General features: G+C 38.5%; 1 protein-coding gene across 1 annotated transcript in view; it reads right to left on the bottom strand.

Annotated features, from left to right (window-relative positions):
• MED12 (mediator complex subunit 12) overlaps positions 1–21722 on the bottom strand; it is a 708291-nt gene that overhangs the window by 533667 nt on the left and 152902 nt on the right. Inside the window, exon 13 of the mRNA XM_033943934.1 lies at positions 17707–17936. Coding sequence (XP_033799825.1) covers positions 17707–17936 — 230 coding nt within the window. The remainder of the gene's footprint in view (positions 1–17706; positions 17937–21722) is intronic.

The raw sequence follows: 21722 nt of genomic DNA, 5'->3' as shown, positions 1-21722 counted from the left end.
ACAACAACTGATTTTTTCCTTGAACTCTGAAGTTGAATGGATGACATTAGTTTAAATCTCCCTCTGCTGTCTTGGATTTTGATTGGCTACGTTTGTATGAGATCATTACGTTGCCCCCTGGGATAAAAAAACGCCGCCGCCATGTTTCTGCTTTACACACTATCGGCAGTATTCATGGAACCGGCATAACAAAGGTATCTGTTAAGATTCTTTGATTTTTTCTATATAAACTGTTTTTTTGGCTACTGATATGGGCTTGAAGACATGTCTGTATGGGTTAGCTGTAAACTATAAGTGAAAATGATATGATTGAAACTTTTTATGGTGACTCTCTTTTTTCTTTTTGTCAGGGGAAAATACCTTGATAAAGCCCCCTGGGCGAAACATAGCCTATGTTGGTGAAGAGCCCCTGCTATGCTTCTCTAAAAGAGATGAGTACTTTTCTAACTTTTCTATAATTAAAATATTTAAATAAGAAAAAGAATTTATAAAAAAATATATAAAATAAGACCGATGAAGACTTTAGTGCAAACAATTCTGTGAATGAAATGTTCTCACAGCCTGCACCGCTGAGGTCCTAAACGGAAAAAATGTGTATCTAAGGTTGTATATGTGATACTGATTAAATTGCTGGCAGTATTAGAGAAAAGAAGTTAATATTGTTGCATTCTGGGTTGGTCATGGATAATCTTTATAGATTACTCATGAAATTTTGGAAATTTCAATTATTTAATAGTAACATATTGATTGAGGAATTTTTATAATAAAGTCGATTAAATATAATTCTGTCTAAAGGGTATTAGAAGGATCAATTGATATCATATGAAATGGTAATCTAGCCATAATGAAATAATTTATAATTAAATCAATATGAAGATTTCTTTAGGATAATAGGTAAGAATGCATTATTACATTACATTAGGGATTTCTATTCCGCCATTACCTTGCAGTTCAAGGCGGATTACAAAAGAATTATCCAAGATGTATTACAACAAGAACTTACAAAAAAAAAAAAAAATTGGTCATTTTCAAAGAGAGTAAGAAATGGGTAAGGTTAATTGTTTGGGGTAGTTGGCTTTAGTGAGAGGTGGAGTTTGAAACTTGCAGTATTATTTCTTTTTTCAGAGTTTTCTTGAAGAGTATGGTCTTTATTTTTTTTCTAAAAGTCTTGTAGTCGAGGGATGCCGTCAGTAGATTGGCGATTTGGTTGTCTAGTTTGGCTGCTTGAATGGCCGTTTGACCTCCTTAATTGGGGGGTATGAGAATGGGGTGTGAGTTTTCCTATGTCTGGTTGCGGTGTTGTGGATGAGGCGGTTATTCAGGTAGTTTGAACTGTCTCCGTATAAAGTCTAAAATAGTAGACAGTAGAATTTAAATTGTATTCTTGCTGGGATCGGAAGCCAATGCGATTGGAGATATGCTTCTGTAATGTGGTCATGTTTCTTTAATGAGTAGATGAGTCTTAGTGCTGTGTTTTGGATAGTTTGTAGTTGTTTTGTTATGGTTGTAGGGCATGGGAGGAAGAGGATATTACAGTAGTCAAGTAGGCCTAGTATTAAAGACTGAACTATGAGCTGGAATTGAGTTTTCTCGAAGAATTTCCGAACTTGTCTTAAGTTTCTCATGACCAAGAATGACTTTTGTATTGTTTTATTGATTTGCGGTTGCATGGTGCAGCATCTGTTGATAGTTATTCCTAGCAGTTTTAGGGTGGTTTGTATGGGGTAGTTGATTGCGTTGATTACAATGTTGGTTATGGTTGGTATTTTGTTGTTTTCTAGGAGGATGAATTTAGTTTTATCTGGGTTCAATTTCAGTTTGTGATCTTTCATCCAGGTTGCTATTGATTTTAGTGTTTGGTATATTGTGTTTGTCATGGAGAGTTTTGGTTGATCGAATAATATGAGAATGGTAATGTCATCGGCATAGCTGTAGGAGGTTATGCCTTGTTTGTCCAGGTGAGAGCTGAGGGAGGCTGTATAGAGATTGAAGAGAGTCGGGGATAGAGGGGATCCTTGGGGAACTCCGCAGGGGTTTGACCAAGGTTCAGATTTTTGTTTGTCTGATTTTACTCTATAGGTTCTTGATTTAAGGAATCCTTCAAACCATTATCAGTGATACCTATTGTATCCAGGATTTGTAGTAGAATGTTATGGTCCACCAAGTCGAATGCAGCGGTAAGGTCTAGTTGTATGAGCATCATTTTTTTTCCTGTGCTGAGATGTTGTCTGGCTGTGTCCAAGAGAGATCCTAGTAGTGTTTCCGTGTTAAAGTTGTTTCTGAAGCCGGATTGTGTGGGATGGAGTATGTTATGGTTTTCTAGGTAATTGGAGAGGAATTTGGCAACTAGTCCTTCTCTTATTTTGACATAGAGTGGAATAGAGGCAATGGGTCTGTAGTTGGCTGTTTGGTCTATTGGTCCTTTGGAGTCTTTGAGGATGGGGGGATGATGATTTCGCTGAGGTTGGTAGGGTAGTGGCCATTTATTAGCGAGATTTGTATCCAGTTTAGAAGAAGAGCGTGGAATTTTGTGCTGGATGTTTTTAGGAGATATGGTGGACAGTTGTTGAGGTCACAGGATGCATGGCTGTATTTTTTGTAGTATTTGTTGAATTCAGACCATTGTATGTTGGGGAATTGAGACCATATTCTGTCTGCTGCAGTAGAATCTCTATCTATGGGGAGAATTGTGAATTCGTTAGGATTGGTAGAGGTGTCATTGAGAGTAGCTCTTGCATTGGTAATTTTATTTTGGAAGTGCTCTGCTAATAGAGTGGCTGAGGGAGGGGTAGTACTGTTAGTGGTCAGGTAGGGTTTGGTGTCGGTTAGGGGTTTTAGAATTTGGAATAGTTTTTTGGTGTCTTGGGTTTCAGTGCCTATTAGGTTGGTGTAGTGTGCTTTTCTCTTGTCCTTTAATTGTGATTTGTATTGTTTGTTGATTTTTTTCCAGGCGGATTTTGTATGATCCGAGTTTGATTTTCTACATTTTCTCTCTAGTCGTCTACATTGTCTTTTGAGTTGTAGAAGTTCGGAGTCGAACCATTTATCTGAGCTCCTGCTGGATTTGGATTTGGTTTGCAGTGGGGCTAAATCATCAAGGGTGTTGGAGCATAGTCTTTCCCAATGTAAGATGAAGTCCTCGGGGTTGTTTTCTAGAATAGTTTCATCTATTTTAGACCAGAATATGGAGGGTTCGATGTGTTTGCGTGAGGTGTATGTTACTTTATTGAGTTTTATTATAGTTTTTTTGTTGTTTTTGGTCCAGTTGATGTTGAAAGTGTAGGTGTAGTGGTCTGACCAGATGGATCTGGACCATGTTCCGTTAGATGTATGAATTTCTGTTAAGGATGGTTGGTGGGTCATGAAGGCTGCAATATCAAGTTGGTGGCCTTTTTCATGAGTTATTTGTGGATTTAGCATTTGGAAGGATAAGGCTTTGAGAAATAAGAGAAAGTTGTCTACTTGTTTGGATGATTGATCATCTAGGTGTAGATTTAGGTCTCCTAGGAGTAGGTTGTAGGTTGCTATTAGTGAGTTTTGGTTTATGAAGTCTTTCACTTCGGTTCTTGCTAAAGACCAGTTTCCCGGTGCTATGTAGCAGAGCATGCAGTTTAGTGTGTCTTTTAGTGTGGTGCTTGAGAGTTGGTAAGCTAATAGGTCCATGTACAGGTTAGATGTTTTCTCAATTATATTAAGGGTTAGATCTTGTTTGATTAAGATTGCTAGGCCTCCGCCTCTTTTTTTTTCTCTGCAGACCACTGTAATTTTGTATCCTTGTGGGCAGACTTCAGTTATTTTGGGGTCTGAATTGGAGGTTAGCCAGGTTTATTTGAGGAAAAGACAGTCCAGGTTTTCTTGTGTTATCCAGGTTTTTATAAGCTCTGTTTTTGGACCTAGCGCTCTGATATTTAAGTAGGCGCATTTGAGTGTGGATAACTCTGTTTGATAGTTGTGAGTTGTGTTTGGGTATATAAGTGATTTAGGGTGTCGGTGTGGTTTAGTCTTTGTGTGTGTTGGTCTTCTTCCCCATGCTGTGGTAATGGAGTGTAGAGTGTTAGATTGTAGGTTTGAGTTTCTGTCACTTGATGCTCTCCTATTTTGGAAGAGAGATTTATTTATATCTGTAGCGGGTGTAGGGAGGAAGTTATTCGCTGCGGTCTTCCCGCTGGTTAAAAGAAGGATTAACAGTATAAAGTGCTGGGTTCGTGAGATTAGCTTCATTTTGGGTTGTGTTTTTTTTGTTTGTTTGTTTGGTGGTTGGTGAAAGTTGATGGAAGGGTCTTTGGTGATTTGGCTGCTGTTTTTCAGTTGGCTTTACGTTTGGTAGTGTTGTGGGGGTAGATCTCTTCTTGGTCGCTTCACGAAAGTGCTATGAGCGTCTTCAACTGCGCGCTGTTCATCGCTGAATCTATTATTGGTTCAGCGTAGTCCCGTCGGGTGAGGGGGGGGTGGAGTGTGCTCCCACCCCGGCAAGCCTCCCTGCCTGCTCCTGGGTCCAGAGGATGTCGGCCAAAGTGAGATTCAAATAAAACAAAAAGAAAAAGAAACAAACTAAAAACGGGTGCTGGGAGACTCATTGAGCCTTCCAACTGGCTCAGTGTAGTCCCGTCGAGAGGGGGGAGGGGCGGAGTGCGCTCCCACGCCGGCAAGCCTCCCTGCCTGCTCCTGGGTCCAGCGATGTGGCCAAGATGAGGTTCAAACCAGAAACAAGAAATAAAAAGAAACAAACAAAAAAACGGGTGCTGAGAGACTCCCTGAGCCTTCCAACTGGCTCAGTGTAGTCCGGTCAGGTGGGGGGAGGGGCGGAGTGTGCTCCCACGCCGGCAAGCCTCCCTGCCTGCTCCTGGGTCCAGCGATGTCGGCCCTGTGTAGTCCCGTCGGGAGGGGGGAGATACTTCTAATGATTACTTGTCTCATAATGTATTATGAACATATTGTTATTTATTTTTTGGAGGAGAAGAAAATGTGATTAAATGTTGCCTGGGGGGGGGGTATTGCGGTTACCAATTCCATGTGTGTTCCAAGGCTAGCAATTTCTGTGGGTGGAAGGGGAGGGATAAATGGGGGGGGGGTTATTTACTATTAGGGATAAGAAGGTAGGGAAGGGTGGGGATGTAAAAAATCAATTTCATATGTCACTAGATATTATATGTGTATTGGTGTCTAATTATTTCAAATTGAATAATTTTAATTATCATTGTTGGTATTTGCATATGAAAGATGGAGATTAAGATCTTTTCTTTAAACGTCAATGGCCTTAATCACCAGGTTAAAAAAAAGAAAATGTTAGCTATCCTAAAAAAGCAAAATGCTGATTTATACTTTATTCAAGAGACGCACCTAGAATCTAGGAAATTGGAAGAGGGTTGGGTTTATAAAAGTGTTTTTGCTCCAGCAATTGGGAAAAAAGCTGGGGTTGCTATATTAGTTAATAGAAAATGTACAGCCAATTTTCAAATGATTGATTCGGACCCTTTAGGTAGGTGGGTCCATGTCAAAATGAGCATGGGAAATACTACCCTTGATTTGTTTAATATCTATACCCCAAATACGAATCAAACAGAATTCTTTAGAAATTTACAACAATTATTACTCCCACTGGCTACTTCTAATTTAATAGTGGCTAGAGATTTTAATGCTGTTTGGATCCAATAATAGATTTAAAAAAAACCAAGTAAAATTATGAAATCATTAGGGTTGGATAATTTGGTACAATCTTGTAATTTAATTGATATATGGCGTATTCTTCATTTTAATGATCGGAAATTTTCCTTTTGTTCACAGGTCCATAAGTCTTTTTCAAGAATAGATTATATTTTTGTTTCAAATCAAATAGTCCAGAATGTAACAAAAGCCATCATAGATCCTATCATTTTGTCTGATCATGGTGGTGTTTGGATTGAGTTACTATCTGATGAACAAAAAGGTTGTAAACCTATTTGGAGATTTGATAATACTTTGATTGCGGATTCAAAGTTCCTTGACAAATTTAAATTGAAAATGATTGAATTTTTTCAAATTAATGCCTCTGATGATGTTTGTGTAGAAACGATATGGGATGCATTTAAAGCTAAAACTAGTCACCCCAGCAGTATACAGTAATATAATAGAAATCAAACCAAAATACCGCTAATAGCAAACAATACACATCAGTATTGTTAGCCCGACAAACTTGAAGGGCTATGGCCTCAGAATCGGAGCCTACGCACAGCAGTGAAAATCACAGACTGAGGATAATCCGCGTAGTGATACAGCTCCTGCTCCAATCATTGGCCGATGTATATATATATATTTTAAATAATTTTCTAAAGCATTTCAATAAAGCTAAGACTGAACCCTGAACTAAAGAAACTTTTTCAGGGATACTTTGTGTAAGTGCAAGCCAGGATTTGAAAAACATAGACCAGAAAAATACTTATCTTGTTGCTGACTTGTCTTTAGAGATACATTCAGTCACTAGTGTTTGTTTGCCACTTGCCCATGTTTGTTGTGCCATCTCAACACTAGGGAAAAGTACTAGTGTACAATCTAAAACTAGTCACCCCAGCAGTATACAGTAATATAATAGAAATCAAACCAAAATACCACTAATAGCAAACAATACACATCAGTATTGTTAGCCCGACAAACTTGAAGGGCTATGGCCTCAGAATCGGAGCCTACGCACAGCAGTGAAAATCACAGACTGAGGATAATCCGCGTAGTGATACAGCTCCTGCTCCAATCATTGGCCGATGTATATATATATTTTTTAAATAATTTTCTAAAGCATTTCAATAAAGCTAAGACTGAACCCTGAACTAAAGAAACTTTTTCAGGGATACTTTGTGTAAGTGCAAGCCAGGATTTGAAAAACATAGACCAGAAAAATACTTATCTTGTTGCTGACTTGTCTTTAGAGATACATTCAGTCACTAGTGTTTGTTTGCCACTTGCCCATGTTTGTTGTGCCATCTCAACACTAGGGAAAAGTACTAGTGTACAACCTAAAACTAGTCACCCCAGCAGTATACAGTAATATAATAGAAATCAAACCAAAATACCACTAATAGCAAACAATACACATCAGTATTGTTAGCCCGACAAATTTGAAGGGCTATGGCCTCAGAATCGGAGCCTACGCACAGCAGTGAAAATCACAGACTGAGGATAATCCGCGTAGTGATACAGCTCCTGCTCCAATCATTGGCCGATGTATATATATATTTTTTTAATAATTTTCTAAAGCATTTCAATAAAGCTAAGACTGTTTTTCAAATCCTGGCTTGCACTTACACAAAGTATCCCTGAAAAAGTTTCTTTAGTTCAGGGTTCAGTCTTAGCTTTATTGCAATGCTTTAGAAAATTATTTAAAATATATATATATACATCGGCCAATGATTGGAGCAGGAGCTGTATCACTACGCAGATTATCCTCAGTCTGTGATTTTCACTGCTGTGCGTAGGCTTCGATTCTGAGGCCATAGCCCTTCAAGTTTGTCGGGCTAACAATACTGATGTGTATTGTTTGCTATTAGCGGTATTTTGGTTTGATTTCTATTATTATGCATTTAAAGCTACCATGAGAGGTAATATGATTTCATATTCAGCATATATTAGAAAACAATTTTATGATTTGGAGAAAGAAATTAAATATTTGGAAAATAAATTAGTTGATAGATGGGAGCAAAATTCTCTACAAGATTGTACCAAATCATGAAAGCGGCACCACTTGAATTTAAACTATCACTACTACATTACTTAGCCCATAACCTGAAAAATGGGAAATTCCTCACCAAGAACGGCCACATAATAATAACCCCTATCCTAAAAAATAGCAAAGAATCCTCAGCCCTAGTAACCAACTATAGACCAATTGCTTCCATTCCACTCATTGTAAAGATCATGGAGGGATTGGTACACTCCCAATTGATGGAATATCTTGACCAGTTCTCTCTCCTACATGAGACTCAATCCGGCTTTAGACCTCTTTTCAGCACGGAAACTGTAATTGCGGCTATCTTAAATTACTCGCATCTATTGTTAAGCAAAGGCCTCAATGCCGTGATCATGCAATTCGACATGAGCTCTGCCTTTGACCTTGTAGACCATGCAAAAATGCTACAGTGTCTAGACGCTATTGGCATCAGAGGCGAAGTGCTAAACTGGTTTCATGGTTTCCTTTCATCCCGCACCTATCAGGTTCGCTTCAACAATGATCTCTCCAACACCTGGAGCAACCCATCTGGCGTTCTGCAAGGATCCCCACTATCCCCTCTGCTTTTCAATATCTACATGACCTCACTTAGCGTTCAATTAACACAGCTGGGGATAAAATTATTCAGTTATGCTGATGACTTCACGATCATCATCCCATTTGCCAACTCCATCTCGGAAACCATTCCCAAAGCATCAGAAGCCATAAACTTGATGGAGCATTGGATGACAGACTTCAAGCTCAAGCTCAATACAGAGAAGACAAAATTCTTTGCCGCTTCACCACGCCCGCTCGACACCAAAACACCACTAGGCATCAACAAACTTAACTACCCCATACAGCCCACCATTAAAATACTGGGTGTAACTCTGGACCAATGCCTAACCATGAAAGACCAGGTGGACTCCCTAATCAAAAAGGGTTTTTTCACCATCTGGAAGCTCAAATCCATTAAAGCATACTTTGATAACTCTGCATTCAGAATCCTGGTACAATCTCTCGTACTGAGTCAACTTGACTACTGTAACATCGCCTATTTAGCAATCACCCAAAAGAACATGCGACGCTTACAACTAATGCAAAACACTGCGGTCAGACTTATCTTCGGTTTAAAGAAATTCGATCACGTGACGCCATACTACAAACAGCTACACTGGCTGCCCTTGGAAGCTCGTGTAAAGTTTAAGTTCGCCTGCCTTTGCTTTAAAGTTCTTTACGGTCTAACCCCTAAATACATAACTGACCTCTTCTCCTTCTCAGCCAACAGACACAAGAGAAGCTCCCACTTGCATTCGTTTCTCCCCCGGTTAGAGGTTGCAAACTAAAAAAACACTACAGACACCTTCTCTCACATCAAGCAGCTCTATGGGGTAAAGAACTAGAACAACTCCTCTCGCCCACCACTTTCGATGTGTTCAGGAAACGCCTCAAAACTCACCTGTTCCTGAAGTACCTAGACAGTTGACCCGGTCCTCTCTTTCCCCTCTATAACGGTTCTCTTGCCCTTTCCCCCTCTTGTTCCCCCTTCCCTTAAGTTCTCTCAAATTGTACTTCACTAATCTTTTGTAAACCGCATAGAACTTAACGGTACTGCGGTATATAAACTGTTATTATTATTATTATTACAAGCTTTATTAAAAGCAAAAGCTAAATATAATGAGTTGTCTTCTAGATTTGTAAAGAAGGATTTGTTTACTCAGCAAACTAAGTATTATGGAAACTCAAATAAGGCGGGAAGATTACTGGCAAATTATCTTAAGGCAAAGAAAAGAAAAACAAAAATGATTGCAATAAAAAAGGAGAAATGAAAAAGGTGAAAAAGGAGAAATGAACATATTTTAAAACAATTTCTAAAGTTTTATAAACATTTGTATTCTTCTGAGCATTATGAGGATAGGGTAAAAGATGGTTTAGAATTTTTGAATTTAATTGATAGACCAAAGGTTCCTGAACATATAAAAAGTTTAGAAGATCCTATATCTCTAAAAGAATTAGAAACAGCGTTGAAGTCTCTTAGAGTTGGATCCGCTCCAGGTGGTGATGGTTTTACAGTAGAGTTCTATAAATCATTTCAAAATACCCTTTTACCATATTTACTAAATTTATATCAATATCAACTGACTAAAGATTGTATTAAAGGTACTATGGCAGAGTCGTTAACAATTGTTTTACCAAAGCCAAACAGAGATCCTACTTTGGTTTCAAACTACAAGCCTATCTCGTTAATAAATGTAGATGGAAAACTTTTTGCTAAGATATTGGCTTCAAGATTGGCTAAAGCTCTCCCTTTTATTATTGATGTGCACCAAACAGGATTTGTTACGAAGAGACATTCTTCTAATAATACTAGATTGGGTTTTCATACTTTAAATTTAACAAAAAATATGAATGATTCGGCTTTCTTAGTTTCTTTGGATGCGGAGAAAGCCTTTGATCGAGTTGAATGGACTTTTATGTATTAGGCATTAGAGTGGTTTGGTATAGGTTCTGGTTTTATTCAAATGATTCAGACGCTGTATAGCTCTCCTGACATTAATAATAATTTATCAGATCAGTTTAACTTGCAAAGAAGGGTTAGACAGGATTGTCCTTTGTCTCCTTTGCTTTTTGATGTTGTTTTAGAACCCTTGTTATTAGCCATTAATCAGGCAAAGGGGATACAAGGTATTTCTTATTCGAATTGGGAATATAAACTCTCTGCTTATGCGGATGATATACTGCTTTATTTGAGAAACCCAGAAACTACCATTCCATGCTTACTTGAATTGATAGAGAAATTTGGAAAGTTTTCAGGATATAAGATCAATTGGAGTAAATCTGAAGTTCTTCTGCTTAATGTTCATTGTACCAAAGGATTATTTGAATCATTCTCATTTGTTTGGAAAGAAGATGGATTAAAATATTTAGGTATTACTATTAAAAACACAATAGAGGACACCGTGAAGGAGAATGAAAAACTTTTATTAAGAAAAATATCAGAAATGTGTGAGCAATGGAATCCTTTACATCTTTCTTGGTGGGGGAGAGTCCAAACTATTAAAATGATGATATTGCCTGTGGTTTGTTATCAAATGAGTATGATACCAGTTTTTTTTCAGGGGTCCTTTTACAAAAAGTTAAATGGTATTCTTATAAAATTTGTTTGGCTGGGTAAAAGGCCTAGAATTGCTTTAGTATCTCTACAAAAGTCAATTGTGGAGGGTGGGGTAAATTTTCCAAATTTTTATAGGTATCATCAAGCCTATATTTTATGTCAGGGTATGTATTGGGTCCTCCCAGAGCTCATGGAAAATGCCCCAGATTGGCTGTATTTAGAATGGTGACTCATGTTTCCTTTGCATCTTTCTCATTTTATTAGTATAAAGAAAATAGAATTTTGATAGATACATTATGTTAGCAATTTATCACCTAATCCAATTTCTAAATCAATCTATTTGGCTAAACTCCAAGATTAAAATTGGCGGATTTCAAATCGTCTGGAAGCATTGGATTATTGCAGGTATATGAACTTTGAATGATGTTATTTCAAATGGTACACTGCTTAGTTTTTCACAGTTGCAACATAAATATGGTTTAAATAAGTCACAAAGTTTTAAATGGTTGCAACTGAAGCAGGCTATTCAGGAGGGGTTCCCTGGATGGAAAGATCTTGATAATCAGTACAGTTTGGAATTCCTTTGCTTTCAGGCGGATTTCTTGGGACATCAAGCCGCACAGTGGTATAAATTGTTATGTGGCTATTTGAATAAAAAACAAAAAACTGGTCTTAGAGACATTTGGAGCATTGAGATCAAGCACCAAATTTCTGCATCTCAATGGCCATGTATTTGGTCTTGGAGAATGAGATGTACAGTGTCCGCATCTATGAGACAAACTTGGTTCTTTTTGTTGCATAGAGCTTTTTGGACCCCAGTTCGTTTACAAAAGTTAGATAGTTCTAAGTCTAATAGATGTTGGCACTGTAATCTGGAAGCAGGGACTTTAGATCATTTAATTTTTTTCTGTCCTTGTATCAATGCCTTTTGGAAATCAATTTGGTCCCAAATTAATTCTCTATTAGAAAACCATGTAGCCCTATCCTATAAAACAGTTTTATTTGTTACTTCTATGAGATTGAGAAGCTAAATTTCAGCAAATAATAATAAACTGCTATTAATAATAATAGGAGTTGCCATTCAGCATATTACTAGAAATTGGAAAGATTATACCAGACTCAATTACACCTTTTGGTGGAACTCACTATGCCATATATATAAAATGGAAAGAATAATTGCTTTACAAAAGGGGAATTATAATAATTTTAAGATCTGGGGGCCATTGATAGCATTTTGCAATATTAGACACCTTCTTACATAACAGAACATAGTTAGAACGGAGGGAGGGTATTTAGAGTTATAATTTTTCCTATTTTTGTTTATAATATATGTAACATTGAATGAATTTAATACTATTGTTGGAAGGGATGGGAGGGGGAGGGATTTTTATTTATATATTTATGCTGATGTTTGATTAGATTTTCAAGTGATTTGTATGATCTAATTGATATTTTATTGTACACCTGATGTAAGAAATGAAAATGAATAAAGATTTGGAAAAAAAAAAGACAACAGAATATTAGTAGACACGTGGAAAACGTTATGATATGTCAATAATTTAACACCTATTCCAATTCACAAATCAAACTATTTGGCAAAACTCCAAGATTCAAATTGGCGGATTCAAGGTTATCTGGAAGCATTGGATGATAGCAGGAATACATACTTTAGAGGATGTTATATCTAATGGTAAACTGCTTGACTTTTCACAGTTGCAACATAAATTTGGACTTAATAAATCACAAAGTTATAGATGGTTGCAACTGAAGCAGGCCATTCAGGCAGGGTTCCCTGAATGGAAAAATTTAAATAACCAGTATAGTTTGGAATTCTTATGCTTTCAGATAGACTTCCTGGGACACCAGGATGCACAGTGGTATAAATTGTTAGCTGGATTTATAAATAAGAAACCAAAAACTGGTCTTAGGGATATTTGGAGTATTGAGATTAAGCACCAAATTCCTGCATCTCAATGGCCACGAATCTGGACTTGGAGGATGTCAGCATCTATGAGACAAACTTGTTTTTTTCTGTTACATAGAGCATTATGGACCCCTGTTCGGTTACAAAAGCTGGACAGCTCTAAGTCTAATAAATGTTGGCATTGTCATCTCGAAGCAGGGACTTTAGATCATTTATTGTTCTACTGTCCATTTATGTTGGCTTTTTGGAAATCAATATGGGGCCAAATAAATTGCTTATTAGAAAATCCAGTGGCATTATCCTATGATACTGTGCTTTTTGGCTTGTCAATGAGAGCTAAAAGTCAAACATCATCTAAAAATAACAGGCTTTTATTAATAATGACAGGAGTTGCCAAACAACAAATTACGAGCAATTAGAAGAATTGGATGAGGCTTAATTATAGTTTTTGGCGTCATGTGTTTAAAATGGAAAGAATATTAGCCATTCAGAAAAGGAATTTTAAGAAATTTCAGGAGATTTGGGAGCCATTAGCAAAATACTGTAATGATTAATTAATGTTTTTCCCTATGTCATGCACATCCGGGAGGATGGGGGTCTGTTAGATTAATAAATTTAGATATATTGGGGTTCATTATAGAAATTTTATGTGATTGCATTGTGATTGTTCAGGAGGGAGGGGGGACTAATTCTGTAATGGATATTAATGGAATATTAAGTGTGTGTTATTGATGTATAAAATGTGCTATTTATGGTTACATTTACTGTAAGTTTTGAAAATAAAGATTTGGGGAAAAAAAAGAAAAGTGATAGAGATATTATTTCCAACATATAAATAATCAGTTTTGGGGCTCTAATGTGCAAATCTTTCCTGACATGTCTCAGAGGTCCCAGAGGCGCAGAAAGGAACTCCTGGCATTAAAGCCAAGAATCCTAGCCCTGGGGGGGAAATTTTTTATTACATATCAAACAAAGAATTTCTTGTTTTTGGAGCCTAAACAGCTGTTAGAATTTGTAGAATCTAGGGAAGGTGCAGCATCTGTAACTTAAAGATATGTAACTTGTCATAATTCCGGCTCTAGGACCAACAGGGTATTGCTGTTTTCTTGTTTGATTAATAATAATAATAACTTTATTTTTGTATACCGCAATACCACAAGCAGTTCAGAGAGGTTTACAGAGGAAGAGACTGTATACAGACAGCGATGTTACAAAAAAAGACTTTCAAATTACATTAGCATGTTAAGATTAATCAAAATTTATCCGGAAGCATTTCAAAGATACAAGACAGGAGAGGGGTCAGAGAAATTTATCAAAAAGATAGGTTTTAATTGATTTCCTGAAGGTTCGGTAGGAGGGTGCATTTGAAATGAAATTGGTTAACCATTTATTCCATTTGCCTGCTTGGAATGATAATGATAATGATCTATCAAGGAATCTCTTGTAGATACAGCCCTTCAATAATGGGAAAGCAAACAGGTAGGCACTACGTGTGCAAGTGGTGCCTGGAAATTCAAAATGGTGAGACAGGTAGATAGGAGATGAACCCGTTATGGTTTTGAAGCAGAGGCAGGCAAACTTGAAAATGACCCTTGCTTCCACCAGCACCCAGTGTAGTTTTTTGTAATATGGGCTTACATGATCCAATTTTTTTAGACCATAAATGAGAAAGACGGCAGCATTCTGAATGACTCTCAATCATTTGATGGTTTTCTTAAAGGATCCCAAGTATATAATATTGCAGTAATCTAAGATGCTTAATATCAGAGATTGAATTTCCTGTTGTCGCTCTCAAAATATTGTGGTCTATATCAGTGGTTCCCAACCCTGTCCTGGAGGAACACCAGGCCAATTGGGTTTTCAGGCTAGCCCTAATGAATATGCATGAAGCAAATTTGCATGCCTATCACTTCCATCATATGCAAATCTCTCTCATGCATATTCATTAGGGCTAGCCTGAAAACCCGATTGGCCTGGTGTTCCTCCAGGACAGGGTTGGGAATCACTGGTCTATATAACTGAATAGATATTTCTTTTTTTTTCTCTTTCCTTGGAAATTATTGATCTGATTTAAGTTGTATTTATTATACTTGATTGTTAATAAGAAATGTGATAAATAAAGAATTTTTTTTTTTTTTTTTAAAAGGCTTGCTCACAGTTATTGGACCAAAATCAAAAGATAGGGTTAAATGGCCATTTTTTTTCAAAGGAGGAGGCTGAATAGAGGAGTGCTGCAGGGATCTGTATTGGGACCAGTGCTATTCAACATATTTATAAATGATCTGGAAATTGGAACGATAAGTGAGGTGATTAAATTTGCAGATGACAGTAAACTTATTTAAAGTGGTTAAATCACACGTGGACTGTGAAAAATTGCAGGAAGACCTTAGGAAATTGGAAAACTGGGCATCTAAATGGCAGATGAAATTACATTGGGAAGAATAATCCAAGCCATAGTTACCTGATGCTAGGTCAGATGCCAATGTAGACAGTATGCTGTAATCTTCTGCTCAGTGTGTGGCAGCAGCCAAAAGAGCAAATAGGATGCTAGGAATTATTAGGAAAGGGATGGTAAATAAGACCAAAAATATTATAATGCCTCACCTTGAGTACTGTGTTCAATTCTGGTTGCTGTATGTCAAAAAAGATAGCAGAATTAGCAAAGGTTCAAAGAAGAACCTTTTGCTGAGTCGCAGCCCGCCTCTGATGATGCAACTTCCTCTTTCCTCAGAGGCGGCGTGACCCATCAAAGGACCCAAGGCTGCCTTAGTGAATCGCTGTTCTGGCAAGTACCGAGAGCTGTTGGGAGGGGAGAAAGCCACTGTTGGAGGCTGGGAAGCTGCTGGACAAGGGGAAAAAGGGACAGCTGCTACTGTACCTGGAGGGAAGGAGAAGAAGAGATGCTGCTGGGAGGGGAGGAGGAAAAGGAGGCTGGGAAGCTGCTGGACAAGGGGAGAAAAAGGGACAACTGCTACTGGACCTGGAGAGAGGGGAAGGAGGGAAAGGAGTCTGGGAAGCTGCTGGACAAGGGAAAAAAAGGGACAGCTGCTACTGGACCTGGAGGGAAGGAGGAGAGATGCTGCTGGGAGGGGAGGAGGGAAAGGGAAGAGAGTTACTGCTGGACAGGAGGAGGAGGGAAAGGAGAAGGAAAAAGGAAGGAAACAGCTGGCAGGGAGATTAGAGGAGGGGAAGGGGGCAGGGTGTAATGGAGAGATCAGATGAGGGAAAGGGAAGAGACAGGAATGAGAAAGCAGAGAGATTGATGATGGGAAGGGGGTCAGCAGAGAAATAAGCAGAGAGGGACAAAGATGATAGATCTGGTGCAGGAGAGATAAAAATGAGAGCAGTGAAGCTGGAATGAATCGTGTAAAAAGGAGAGAGGGGGCACAGGCTGGATAGAAAGGGGGAGAGAGGCACAGAAAGAAGACAGATACCATATGGAAGGGGAAGAGAGCAGAGAGTAGATGGAAGGGGCAGATGCTGGACTGAAGAGACAGAGAGGGAAGACGCTGGAAGGAAGAGTGAAAAGAAGATGAAAGCAGAAACCAGACAACAAAAGGTAGAAAAAAATAATTTTATTTCTATTTTGTGATTAAAATATATCAGATTTGAAATATGTATCATGTTAGAGCTGGTGTTAGACATAACTGGGGACTGCAAAAGCCCAGGCAGTGGCTTAGGGATCTCTCTGACCAGGGGGTAGTTGCCCTAGTTGCACTCCTCTAACACTATTCCTGTTAGCATGATATTTCTGTGTAGCATTCTATAATAATTTGGCTTATTCAGTTTTCTTGATAGTAGAGGGGGATATATGTGAAGGGGAAGGGAGACATGGGTTTTGTTGATCCTTGCTTTGTATTTGTATTTATAAAATGATAATTGTACAAAATATTGTTTCTTTTTATACTTTAATAAAATACATTCATTGTATTTGATGATGTTTGCATCAATAAAACTGTTTGAATCTAAAATACATTCAATATAAAATCATAACTGAGGCTTGTGCGGATGGGATCAGATGGTTTGCGGGGGACTGAGCTTGCGGAGACAGGGCAGAAACGGGGTTTTTTAATTTCGGTCCTAGTAGTTTGCCGGTCCACAAAATTCTTCTTTTATTTCCGCTGGTCCATAGGTGTAAAAAGGTTTAAGAACACTGGTTTAGGGTATAAATTGGATGACCAGAGATGTACACTCTTAATTTTTCTTTTTTTGTGCTGTTAGTTGTATTGTCATCAATAAAAATTGTTGAAGTATAAAACATATTCTTTCAGTCAATGAATAGTTAAGCTCTGGAATTCATTGCCAGAGGATGTGGTAACAGCAGTTAGTGTAGCTGGGTTTATAAAAGGGTTAGACAAGTTTCTGGAGGAAAAGTTCATAGACAAACAAGAGGGAAGCCACTGCTGGGTTTCTGCCAGGTTCTTGTGACCTAGATTGGCCACTACTGGAAACAAGATAATGGGCTAGATGGACCATTAGTCTGATCCGGTTCTTATGTTCAGCTGCATCCTGAAGCCACAGTGAGCCGTAAGTTGTACTGGGAGTTAAAATAGGGGAACCTCTGTGGAGCAGTGTCAGCTCTCCTCCTCTGCCCTGGAGACAGTCTGGTAGGCCAAAAGTACCAGTACCATATTAAAGTATCTCTCAATCAGAAAAAAGGATGTGGGAAAGGTCTTGCTTGTCAGATGGATGAAAGGAGTAAATCCCTGTGATTCAGCATCATACACAAGAAAAAGCAAAACAGACAACCTTATCAGGGCACAGGAAGCCATTTTTTTGTCGCTGCGCTGCTTACTGGCTACAGTGGATCTTGTTCCTATATCTCAACTGACGTCTGAAAGGAGGGACATGGATATGAAGAATGGGAAGGGATGTGCAATGGGCACACTGTACTTATTGTACACAAATATAACTATAAATAAAATCAATGTAGACCTTTCCTGACCAGCTGAGTGGCAAGTAACTGGTCTTCTCCCAGTACCTTACCCTTACCTCAAGTTTGATGCTGCTGTTCCCCTCTGGCTCCTTACGGTCATGCTCCTCTCCCGTGTCATCGAAAGGCGAGCGTGGGCGCTGCACATGAGGATCTAGTGCAAGGTCTCCCCGTGAGATTAAAGTACACATATAAATATTGTGTGAAAAGACATCATGGCGCATGAGCTCGCAAAAAAGCAGCACCAAATTAAAAAATTCCACCTTCTCATTTTCATTACTGGGATCAGCTACAAAGGGATGGAAAGAAAACAGGAGTTCAGGGACAGGTGGGGGGACAGAAAAACATTTATTCAAAACAGCTGCTTATCAAGTTCCAAAGAAGGGTCATGCGAATACTGAGCACATGAAGACCTTCAGGCCTATTTTCTATTCCTGCTGATCTCAAACTTAAGCTTCGTGTCTTCGCTCCTAAGGATCATTTGCACTTGTCTCATGCCTCCACCAGAACAGGCTATTCCAAGATAAATTATAAACAAACTAATGTCACATGGAAACTCATTCACAAATTAAGTGAAAATCACTTGAACTATTTAAGAACAAGATGACTAACTATCTACCGAATAGATCATTGTGCTCTGAAAATTCAGCTCTATTAAAGGCAAATGTTAACCTAAAATATGTGGTGTTAAAACTGTGGAACTCACTTGCAAGTCAAATACGGAAATGTGGTGAAAAAGCCACATTTAGGAAATTACTTAAAACACAATTGTTTGTAAATGCCTTTTTCTAGATATTGATTCCTCATGACTGCTGACTTTTGAGAATCTTTTCACAATTGTTTCTATAAGCCTTTTTTGGCTTTAATCTTTCTATTGCTGATTTTCTAAGGATTTGTTTATTTATGTTTATGTGTTTTTTTATTTTGTTTTACAAACTTATGTATGTAATACCATGTAAACCGTTTAGGCCTTAGATGGTATAGAAATTCTTCAAATAAAACTAAATCTCACATAGATAGCGCTCCTTCTGATTTATGTCTAGCATGTGGCTAAAAATCCTCTGTCGTCTGTGCCTGCTTTCAGTATCAGATTCCTGACGGTCTCACTATCTTCCACAATGAAGCCTCAGAAACCTGTGAATCTAAGCTCTTTAAAAACAGATTGTTGGCTAAAAAGAGCACAACTTAGAGAAGCCAACACAGTACAACATACTCAAAAAGCAAGGTTAAAAATAGAGGGGATTCAGAAGTACTTTCAGGAAGCGCTAGAAAAGCAGGCAGCTGAGTGTCAAGTCAAAGAGTGAGCTAAAGTCAACTAAGCTTTATCTCATGAAAGTAAGCAATCAGACTGTTTCTCTAGAGGTGGCTAAAAAGTAACAGCAAAAAGAGCAGAGAGAGAATATCTGGAAAAGCTGAAAGAATCAGGAAAGGTAGTCAGGATAATGAAAGGGACACAATATTGAGCTTGTATATCAGTGATGGGGATTTTCCCAATATTAGGGCTCTTCTTATGGATCATTCCAGAATAAAAGGCAATCATATCTGACTCAGTCTTCCGCAAAGAAATCATAGTGCCCTTATCCTGTCTGCATTAGGAGAGTTTTTGCTGTCAGGAAAATTGAAGGATACAGAAGAACTTTGTCCCAATCTACAAAGAAGACATACAAAACTAGTCTGCCATGTGTAGCTACTCTGGATCAGGACTGAAGCACTTTCTTGTTCTGAAGAATGGTAAAAAGATTTATCCAGAGAAAGCCCTTCATCCTTAAAATATCATTTTGGTCACATCTTCATGTAAGGCTTATTTGTGCAGTGGTAGAACATAATTTAAGCTTATTTCCTATGCTAGATAGGTGGCCCTGAAGGTCACTCCCTACAAAATAGCAGGTGTGGTGAAAAGGTGAAGTGAAAGAGGCTCCTACTCACATTTCATACCCAAACTTTGGCACACAATCCCTCCATCTGTCAGATCACTAGATGGACTCTGGAACTTCAGGAAGGCCGTGAAAACCTTCCTCTTTACTAACCCAGCGCCTTAAAGTCATTCACCCTGAAATGCCACCCAGTCAACGCACTATGTCACTTAATCTCACCAGATGCTACTTAGTACATATGTTTTATTGTCATGTCTATATTGTAATTTATGTAAACTGTCATCTATATTGTAATTTATGTAAACTGTCATCTCTGCTCTGTCTGGATTATTATGGATGTACTTTGTAACCCGTTCTGGGCTCCTTTGGGAGGACGGGCTAAAAATCGAATGAATAAATAAATAAATATTAAAAACGTCCTTTAAAGAATGGAAAAAGGATCTGAATGAAGAAAATAAGATGAGGAAAAAGTATCTGAATGAAGAAAATAAGAAGAAACACAAGCACTGGCAAGTTAGATGCAAAGCATTGATAAAGACAGTTAAGAAAGAAGATGAGGAGAAATTTGCAAAAGAGGCAAAAACCTGTGAGGGAATATGTGGGACCGTTGGATGACCAAGGAGCAAAAGAGGTGTTCAGGGAGGATAAGGCCATAGTGGAAAGACTGAATGAATTCTTTGCTACGGTCTATACAGAAGAAAATGTAAGAGATCTACCTGAACCAGAAATGGTTTTCAAGGGTGATGATGCGGAGGAACTGAAAGAAATCTCGGTGAATCTGGAAGATGTACTGAGCCAAATCGACAAGTTAAAAGGTGATAAATCACCAGGACCAGATGGTATATATCCTAGGGTACTAAAAGAACTCAAACATGAAATTGCTGACCTCCTGTTAGTGATCTGTAACCTGTCGTTAAAATCGTCTGTAGATTGGAGGGTGGCCAATGTTACGCCAATTTTTAAAAAGGGCTCCAGGGGAGATCCGTTACTCATCATGAGCAAACTCTTCACTGGTGTGCACCTTTCTCCTTTGCTCCACTTAAATGCCCATCAATGCCACTGTCAGAGGAGCACTAGAGTGTAGCATACTGATGGGCATTTAAGTGGAGCAAAGCAGGGAGGTGCACACCAGTGAAGAGTTTACTCAAGATGAGTAACAGATTTGTTCCCTCTCTAGTCTGCATGCAAGATCAACTCTGGCAGCAGACAGAGATCTGAAGCTTTTTCCTCCTTTCGAAGCAGTTGTCCCTCCAGTTTCAATCACTTTCACCAAGAGGGTTTAAATGGGTGGGGCTTAAAGAGGTTTTGAATGTTATAGTTAAAGCTTGTATGGTATAGTGGATGTTTCTGAATCGCTCTATCTTCTTGTTGTGTTTGCTTAAATAGTGGGGTTCCCCAGGAGTGTGTGCTGCTTTTTAACATATTTATCAATGATCTAGAGATGGGAAAAACTAGTGAGAAAGTTAAATTTGCTGATTGCTCAAAGTTGTTAAATCACAAGAAGATTGTGAAAAATTGCAAGAGGACCTTGTGAGACTGGAAGACTGAACGTCAAAATGGCAGATGACGTTTAATGTGAGTAAGTGCAAAGTGATACATGTGGGAAAGAGGAACCCGAACTTTAGCTACGTGATGCTGGGTTCTGTTTTAGGAGTCACTGCCCAGGAAAAGGGTCTAGGTGTCATCATTGAGGGTATGTTGAAACCCTCAGCTCATTGTGTGGAGGCGGATAAGAAAGCAAACAGTATGTTAGGAATTATCAGGAAAGGAAAGGAAAACAAAGATGAAAATGTTATAATGCCCTTGGATAGCCCTTGGTACGGCTACACCTCAAATACTGTGTGCAATTCTGGTCACCACATTAGAGAATGACAAAGGGACACATTTTTCCTGTCCCTGCGGGAACTCATTTTCCCATCCCGTCGAGTTCTTTTCCTGTCCCTGCACCATTCCTGCAAGCTCTGTCCTCATCTGCACAAGCCTCAAACACTTTAAAATCATAAGTGTTCAAGATTTGTGCAGTTAAGGCTTAGCTTACAGGAATGGGGCAGGGGCAGCGACAGCAAAAAAAACTTGTGGGGACGGGATGGCTAAATTGAGTTCCTGCGGGGAAGGGGAAAAATTTTTCCCCGTGTCATTCTCTTCACCACATCTCAAAATAGATATAACAGAATTAGAAAAGGTACAGAGAAGGGCAACGG

Source organism: Geotrypetes seraphini, chromosome 5, assembly GCF_902459505.1.
Source record: "Geotrypetes seraphini chromosome 5, aGeoSer1.1, whole genome shotgun sequence".
Classification (NCBI taxonomy): Eukaryota; Metazoa; Chordata; class Amphibia; order Gymnophiona; family Dermophiidae; genus Geotrypetes; species Geotrypetes seraphini.
The sequence above is the reverse complement of the archived record's forward strand: the minus strand, read 5'-3'. Positions and strand labels throughout refer to the sequence as shown.